The sequence below is a fragment of the Meles meles genome, chromosome 15 (genome assembly GCF_922984935.1).
Source record: "Meles meles chromosome 15, mMelMel3.1 paternal haplotype, whole genome shotgun sequence".
Classification (NCBI taxonomy): domain Eukaryota; kingdom Metazoa; phylum Chordata; class Mammalia; order Carnivora; family Mustelidae; genus Meles; species Meles meles.
This window is the reverse complement of record NC_060080.1, coordinates 35,577,020-35,585,335: the sequence shown is the minus strand read 5'-3', so window position 1 is coordinate 35,585,335 and position 8,316 is coordinate 35,577,020. Positions and strand designations below refer to the sequence as shown.

The following is an 8,316-nucleotide window of genomic DNA, read 5'->3' as shown; positions in this document are numbered from 1 at the left end:
CTCCCCCCGCCATCTGTGTCTGTCTGTCTCGGTTTCCATCCCTCTGTCTCTTGGGGGTGGGTGGATGTGGGTGTGCGTGTGGGTGTGTGTGTGTTGGCAGGGCAGAGAAACTAAAACCCTGACTTTTTAGCCAGAAGACCAAGGTGAGAGGGGAGGGGAGCAGGGTTTCCTGGGAATTGGAAAGCATTGGAGAAATCATGGAAAGAAGAGAGCTCGAGAAAACGATTCCTTAAAATAGCCCATGAATGCCTGATCTAACCCCAAAACTGACCCTACACAGTGTACTAAAGGGTTTGGAACTGAGCTCCAGGGTCCCAGATTGGTCCCAAGTCCTGGAAGAGCGCACACGTGTGCGCTCGCATGGGCGCGCGCGCACACACACACGCACACACACACTGAGCACATTGGAATCACACTGCAAAACCTTAAAAACATTGGTCAGGGGTTACAGCCCAGAGATGACAAAGAGCAACTTGCAGCAGGAACCTAAGCAGGCATGTGCCTGATAAACCAAAAAATCAACATTTTTGTAGGATTTAAACAAGATCCAGAATCTCCTAACAGTATTCCCAATGTCCAGATATAATCCAAAATTACATGATATTTGAAGACCCAGGAAAATCTCCACATCTCCCAAGGAAAAAGACAAAAGGACAACCAAGAGATAATTCTGGGATGACACAAGAGTTAAAATTGAGACATTAAAGGAACTATTGTAATCATGTTCCAAGAAATACAGGCAAATCTTGAAATAAATAGGAAGATAGTCTCATCAGAGAAATAATACAAAAAGAATTGAATTGAAGTTTGGGGAATAAATACAATAACCAAACGGAAAACATTCATTGCATGGACTCAGTATTTTTCCTCTAAATTCTTTAAAACTTGTATGATAGTTGAAAGCAAAGGTCATAATATTGTCTGGTGGAGTTTGAATGTTTGCATATACACACTACAAACAACAATTGTAACTGGAAAGCAAGAAGGTAAAGTGGACCTACATGGTCATAAGGTTTCTTCCCTCCCTTTGAAGTGGCAAAATATTAATTCTGAGTAGACTTGGAACTTAACTGCGAATATTGTATAACTCCTGGAGCAAACTTCAAAACAAACAGTGCGAAGAGATGTAGTCAAAACTCAGTAGATGAGTTAAAGTGGAACACTAAAAATATTCCCCAAATCCAAAGGAGTGCAGGAACGAGGAAGCGAAGAAATGAAACAGAAAGCAAACAAACAAAAAACAAAAATAAAATGGTAGACCTAAATCCAAACATACCAATAATTCTATTCAATGTAGAGTCTAAACCCATTGAAAGTAGCAGACTTCAGAACGGATTTTTGAAAGAAAAAAGACCCATTTAAATCACGAGCACAGCAAAACCCCTATAAACATAAGTAAAAGGGTGAGAAACAAAATAAAAGTCTTGAAAAAATATGTACCATGTAAACACCAAGTGTGTTATAATACACATGCAGATATCAGTTACCAGCAACAGTACTTGCATACATTGCTGGTGGGAATATAAATAGTTTAAACCACTTTGTAAAATAGCTTGATGTCATCTGCAAAAAACACACACCACATGACCCAGGGGCACCTGAGTGGCCCAGTGGGTTAAGAATCTGACTTTGGCTCAGGTCATAATCTCAGGGTCCTGGGATCGAGTCCTGCATCAGGTTCCACGCTCAGGGGGGAGGCTGCTTCTCCCTCTGTCCCTCCCCCTGCTCATGCTCACTCACTCTCCCCATCTCTCTCAAATAAATAAAATCTTTTAAAAAAAAGTATACATAGATACCCTGAAAGACATGTTCTAGAATGTTCATAGTATTGTTCATAGTATTGTTCTTCATTAGAACCCCAATTGAAAGAACTCAAATGTCCAAAAAAAACCAAAAAGACAAAAAAACAAAAAAACCCTCAAATGTCCAAAAAACAACGGATTGATGAAGTTTACCATATTCATAAAGTGCGACACCAGGCAGCAGTGAATGAGCCACAGCAGGGCACAGTGATGGATGAGTTTCAGAGACCTCAGGCTGAGGAGTGAAAGAAGCCGGACACAAAGGAATCCATTCAAAACCAGGCAAAACCAGCCTACAGGGTTAAGACAGCTTGAGAGCAGGTATTCAGGAGGAGGGCGGGAGAAATGACTGGGAGTCTGGCAACATGCTATGCCTGGGTGGCAGTTTCATGGTCTGTGTGTTTTGTGTACTTTTTCTATAAGGGTATTATGCACCAATAAAAACAATTTTGAAACTATTTTTAAAAATCGGGGTGGAAGTATGAACAGGGGAGGTTCTGTTGTGGAGAGGAAAGAAAGCCAGAAGAGAAGTGATTTCAGGATTAGAATTAGAAAAGTAAGCAAGTACTTACTAAGCATCTGCCATATGCCTGAACTGTCCTAAGCGCACTGTCCTAAGCGCTTTCGTGTGCATCATTCCCTTTAACCCACCCTCAGGAACAAAAGAGAGCGTGGACACCACGATAACAGCAATCAGGAGCGTTGAGGACTATTGTGCGATTTTCAAGATTAATGCCAATCCTCCGTCCAGGAGGTGGAAACCAGCAGACCCTTTGCAGAAGAGTCTGGAAGACCCTCTCCTGCGCCCTGGTGTTTCCCCACAGCCTCACAGCAGACTGCTGACCTTGTCTTCAAGGGCTTATATACCCATAGCCCCAGAGATGCCTCTCTTTACCATGCTTCGCAATTTTATTGTTACTTTAAAAATATTATCTTGCACAAAACTTAAATCTGCTGTATGGCATGGAAAGCATGGCAGAGGTGTCCTTTTGTTCATTTTTCTTTGAGCTTTTCTGTGAAAAAGATTTATTTCCTAATACATTCTCTGATAATATAACCTTTTACATAGAATGTTTAACAGTATGTTGGTTAAGAAGTGTCCTGGGATGTAAGCTAGAAGTATAAAAACCAATCCAAAAAGAAAGAAAGGGGAAAAAAAAAAAAAAACCAAACCCAGCAGGGGGAAGAAGACATGACCCAAGAATCATTTCCAAGAGCTTCCTCGCACCCTGCTGTCCTAGGCAAGGCAGATAGGGGGATTGGGGGGTTGGGGACCGGTATCACGCTGATCACGTGGTCTGATTATCTGAAGCCCTTTGCTGATACTCAGCCAGACCTGATGCATCTGGGATACTGCCTCTTCCTGAAACACATGTCGGCAGGACGGCCGTCGGGAGTGCCTCCTGGAGCGTTCTGTGATTACCTCCTCCAGGAATACGATACAAAAACCAGAACCATTTGAGGAACGCATGAGCTCTCTTCTATTTCTTCCCAGTTGCAGCTGTTCTTACAGCTCTAAACTGCTGTCCCTGCGGGGCTCTGGCTCCCTGGGGTGCATTATGAATCCTGCTATGCTTTGTCAGATGATACAGCATCACTTGGTTATATGTACAATGTTGAAAATGTGCCCAGATTTTTATAACCACGTTTTGTCACATCTTCGTTTTTGTTTTGTTTTCTTTTGTTTTTTTCCCTTAGAGGGAGAGAGCATGAGAGCAGAGGGGAGGAGAGGCAGAGATAAGGAGAGAGAGAATCCCAAGCAGGCTCCAAGCTAGGCACAGAGCCCGATTCGAGGTTCCATCTTACGACCCTGAGATTGTGACCTGAGCCAAAATCAAGAGTTGGTCGCTCAACCGACTGGGCCCCCCAAGAGCCTCCAGGTTCATTTCTCTCTCTCTCTCTCTTTTTAAGATTTTATTTATTTATTTGACAGAGAGAGAGACAGCTGGAGAGGGAGCACAAGCAGAGAGAGTGGGAGAGGGAGAAGCAGGCTTCCCTCTGAGCGGGGAGCCAGATGCAGGGTGGATCCCAGGACCCTGAGATCATGACCTGAGCCGAAGGCAGAGGCTCAACCGGCTGAGCCGCCCAGGTGCCCCCCATCTTCATTTCTTAGTACACTAATTGTCTCAGGAAGTGAAAGTGGCTCAGGCTCTGTCAGCATCTAAGGTTCTACTATTCCCGCTGCTTCATAGATGAGAACTGCGCCCAAGGACCACGTGTTCCTTCGTGCTTTCCCTAAGCTGCTCCCAGGATGCCGTGTTGTCAGTGGTCAAGTCCAAGTATCCTACAGGCCAGAAGCATGTCACGGAGCTTATACAACCTGCAGGAGAGGTGGCAAGAGGTGGGATTCCTGAGGCGATGCCCGCTTAGCTTGAGTTCATCCTGCGAAGGAGGTGGGGTCAGATGGCAGGTGGAATCAGGGCCTCACTTTCCCCCCAGGTCTCCGCGGGCCTGACGGGAGGGAATGACCAGGCTGGCTTGAGGTTTAGTCAGTGTGCTCTTCACCTCTCCCTGCAATGCTTTGCTTTGGGCTTCATTTGTCCCAAACCCCACTCTCTGCCAGCTGTCCCTAGACCAGGCAAAGGCCCAGCTGGCTGTTCCACTGACTGACCTGTTCCCCAGGAGGGCAGGCCCTGGAATGCACAACTCTTGCTTATGAACAGATACTGGCCTCTTGTGGAAGACACTATTGACCCCAGGACGGTGATGCTTCCTACATCCCCTCCTCACAAAAAAGCAACTCCCAGACTGGCCTTCCCCGGGGCTGAAATTGACTATGGAGGGCAGGGAGAAAGAACCCGAATCCCAGACACCCCGAGCAGATTCTTGGGGTTCCAGGCCTTTCTGCAGATGTCAACTCTAAGGTAGAGGAGGAAAGGCCTCAAGTCTCCAGGACCTGTCTTTAGAGTGAAAGGAATTGCTTGGCCACTGGGTCACAGCCCCCCTGAGTGGCCAGCGGGTGGGCGGGAGGCAGGAAGGAACTGCCTGGCCCCAAGCCCAGCTCCTGGTGACACTGACTGGGGGGCGTGGCAGGGAGGAAGAAAGGCTCAAACTTGGGACGGCACCCAGCCAGCTGAGCCCTTCTCAGGTGCCTGCTGGGGTGGACTTCTCCTAGGGAGGGAGAACTCCTCCATCTGCTGTGTGAGCAGAGAGGAGAGGACGGTGGTGAAGGGGATGCAGGGAGAGAAGGAAACACCAGTTTCCTGGGGACAGGAGCTGGAAGCGAGGACGGCTTCTCTCCCTGTTTGAGACAGACGGTGGCCCCCAAGAGTGGAGAAGGAAGGACCCAGGGAGCAGGGTGGGCCGGATTTAAGACCCAGCATCGTCTGTGACCAGCTTTGTGACCTTAACTAAACCTAACAGATTCTCGGTCTCCTCACTTGGGAAAGAGATGATATCGCCTTGAGCGCGGCTGTGGGGAGTTCCAGAGTCTGCCTGTGGATCGCTTAGCTCATAGTGGGTCCTCCAGAAACAATCCTGGTCAAAACAGGTGGCCTTCGCCTAGACTCTGGCCGCAGGAGGGCTGGTGGCTGTAGCTGGCATCCCTGGAGTAATCCGCTCCCAGATTCAAAATTCCTGAGGGGGAAAAGGGTAGAAAGAGATTCCTGCCCTCAGTGCCTCAGTGTCTCTGCCCTGGGAGCCAGGGCCCATTGAATGCAAATCCGAATCGAATCCGCATTCGCGTTTCACTGAGCAGTCTGTTGGCTGCAGCCAGTGGAAGGACCTGCTCGGCTGGAACTTTTTTTTCCCTCCCAGGCGACGTCCGATGGGTGTGTCGGGCAGGAGGTGATATTTGACGGGGCGGCTCGGGCCAGCCGCGCGGAGCCAAGGGCACCAGGCAGCGGGCAAGAGATGGCCTCCCCGGACCTGCCGCCCCCCACCAGCTACGCCCCGCCCGAGGTGCCCCTGGGGGTCCTGCTGTTCTTCACCATCCCCTACGCCTTCTTCTTGCCGGAGCTGGTGAGTGCTGTCGCGTGGGTCACCTGGGGAAGGGGAGGGCCCCCAGGAGAAGCCGGCACTCCCTGGGAAAAGGGGACGGGGCTCTAGCTGCTGTGGTTTCCCATCTCCCCCACCAGACTCACCCGGGGTGGTCCCTAATCCCTCCAGGTGCTCCTCCCAACTCCTGCAGTATGGGGTGGGTTTCCTGCTTCCAAAACAAACCCACTCACCATGGGTGACAGGCAGGCCCCCTGGTGATGGGGGTGGGGAGGGGGCCGGGGCCGGTGAGGGGTAAGGGGGATGTTGCTAAAGTGTCCCGGGTCCTTGGAAAGATGCTGGCAATGGACTTTTCTATGATGTCTTTTCTCCAACTACTTGCTTGTTTCTGCTTTTTCTAAAGTTCAAAAACGGTGGGGGTGGGGGACGGCTCTGTCTTTCCTTCTGAGAGGAGGTCTTACGGTGTTAACAGTCATGTGCGCTGACTTTGAACTTTGACTTAGACTCTGTGCAAGAGGTAGTTTGTGACATCTGCCATAAAACAGTTGTGTGAGCCACCCCCCTGGCACACGGGGACCTGTCACTGTGTGACACTCTCTGAGATGCCCTGCAGCTGGGTTGCCACTCGAACCCCTGCCAGGGGCTGGGAGTGGCTCTTGCATGTGGCAGTCTGCGGGGCTCTGTGGACACAGTGTCCATCTGAGCCAGCCGCCACCACCCCCTTTCTACTCACGGGGACACTGAATTCTGGGGAACCATTCAGGTCAAAGGAGTCTGTTTTGTGTTTTGAACACGTCCTAAAACATCTAGCTTGTGGGCGACAGGCTTACTGGCTCCGAATTTGGCAGTGCTGACCCTGGGCCTGGGAGGGGAGGGTGGAAGGTTGTTCCAGCTTTCAGTCTGATGTGACCAGCCCTCTCTCATCATCTGCCTGAAGGCTGGGACCGAGCGAGTGACCCTGTGGCAAACGGGTTAAAGGGAGCCCATGGATGGCACCAAGAAAGGGACACCAGGTAGTATGCACCCAGCATTTGGGTGGCTCCGGCTGAAACCCCACCCAAGAGGCAGGTTTCTGCCAAGCCTGCCCCCCGAGGGCAGGGAGGAGTGGGGGAAGGCATAAGTACGGGCATCCCGCCAGGCTGATGACATCTGGGTGCTCTAGTGAGTTCTCTGTGCCTGGACCTGGGCGTGTGCCTCACCTCAGAACAACCACATGAATCTCCAGGACTGCGGTTCGCGCCACTACTGCATACTGAGCACAGGCTTTATGCCAATCTTGTAAGCCCCTGGTGGAGGGCCCTGCCCTCCCAGGTTCCCTGAATGCCAGAGACAGATTCCTGAGCACTCCTCCATGGTCAGACTGTGTTTGAGGCAGTAACTGTCCTGGGCTGTGGCATCAGCAAGGAGAGACCATCTGACCTTGTCAAGACAGGGAGGGGTCCAGACCTACCGGGGAGGTGCCAATTTTGGTGCTGGACCTCAAAGGACAGGCTGAATTTCCAGGCTGGGGGCCAAGAACAGGGAAGGCCTGGAGTCCAGGAGAGCCCAGCAGGCAGAAGCCTGGAGGGAAGGGGCTTACAGAACCTGGAAACACCCGGGAGAACCTTGTTGTGATGGGCCCGTCGCCTGTACCCAGCCCCACGAGGCTGGGCTCCGTATGCGTAGTTGGGTGCTCTGGAGCCTTAAGTATCTAGGAGGTGGGGTTGTCACTGGCTCAGTTGTACTCATTTATTTTTCTTTGGAAGTAATTTTAGATTTATAGCAAAGCTGTGTGAATAGGACAGAACGTTCCCATACACTCTTTACTCAGCTTCCCTTAAAGGCCACATCTTGGGCAATACAACTATCAAAATCAGGAAATCAGCATGGATACTTTCATTGATCAGCTGCTCTAATAAACTTCATTCAAATTGTGCTGATTGCCCCCCTCATGTCATTTTTCTTTTTTTTTTTTAAGATTTTATTTATCTATCTATTTGACAGAGAGAGAGATCACAAGTAGGCAGAGAGGCAGGCAGAGAGAGAGGCGGAAACAGGCTCTCTGCTGAGCAGAGAGCCCGATGCGGGGCTCGATCCCAGGCCCCTGGGATCATGACCTGAGCTGAAGGCAGAGGCTTTAACCCACTGAGCCACCCAGGTGCCCCTCATGTCATTTTTCTGGTCCAGTGTCCAGTCCAGGATTCAGCATTGCATTTGGGAGTCTTACCTCCTCTGTCTCCTTCAGTCTGTATCTTTACACTTTTGAAGACTAGAGATCAGTTATTTTGCAAATGTCCTTTCATTTGGCCTTGTCTGATGTTTCCTTATTTACAATTTTAGGGGTTTTTAAAAAAGATTTATTTATTTATTTATTCTGAAAGACAGAGCATGAGTGGGAGGGGCAGAGGGAGAGGGAGAGAGAATCTCAAGTAGACCACACGCTGAGTAGGGAGGCTGACGTGGGGCTCGATCATAGGACCTTGAGATCACGACCTGAGCTGAAATCAAGATTGGGACCCTTAACTGGCTGCACCACCCAGGTGCCTCTACGATTTTAGTTTTAATTCACAAGTGATCCTTATTCATTGTGGAATATTTA

General features: G+C 49.7%; 1 protein-coding gene across 1 annotated transcript in view; it reads left to right on the top strand.

Moving 5' to 3' along the window:
• The first annotated feature begins 5,593 nt into the window (after positions 1-5,593).
• Positions 5,594-8,316, top strand: part of MALL (mal, T cell differentiation protein like) — a 28,296-nt gene continuing 25,573 nt past the window's right edge. The window contains exon 1 of the mRNA XM_045979438.1: positions 5,594-5,762. Within this exon, the coding sequence (XP_045835394.1) occupies positions 5,655-5,762 (108 nt within the window). The 5' untranslated portion in view covers positions 5,594-5,654. The remainder of the gene's footprint in view (positions 5,763-8,316) is intronic.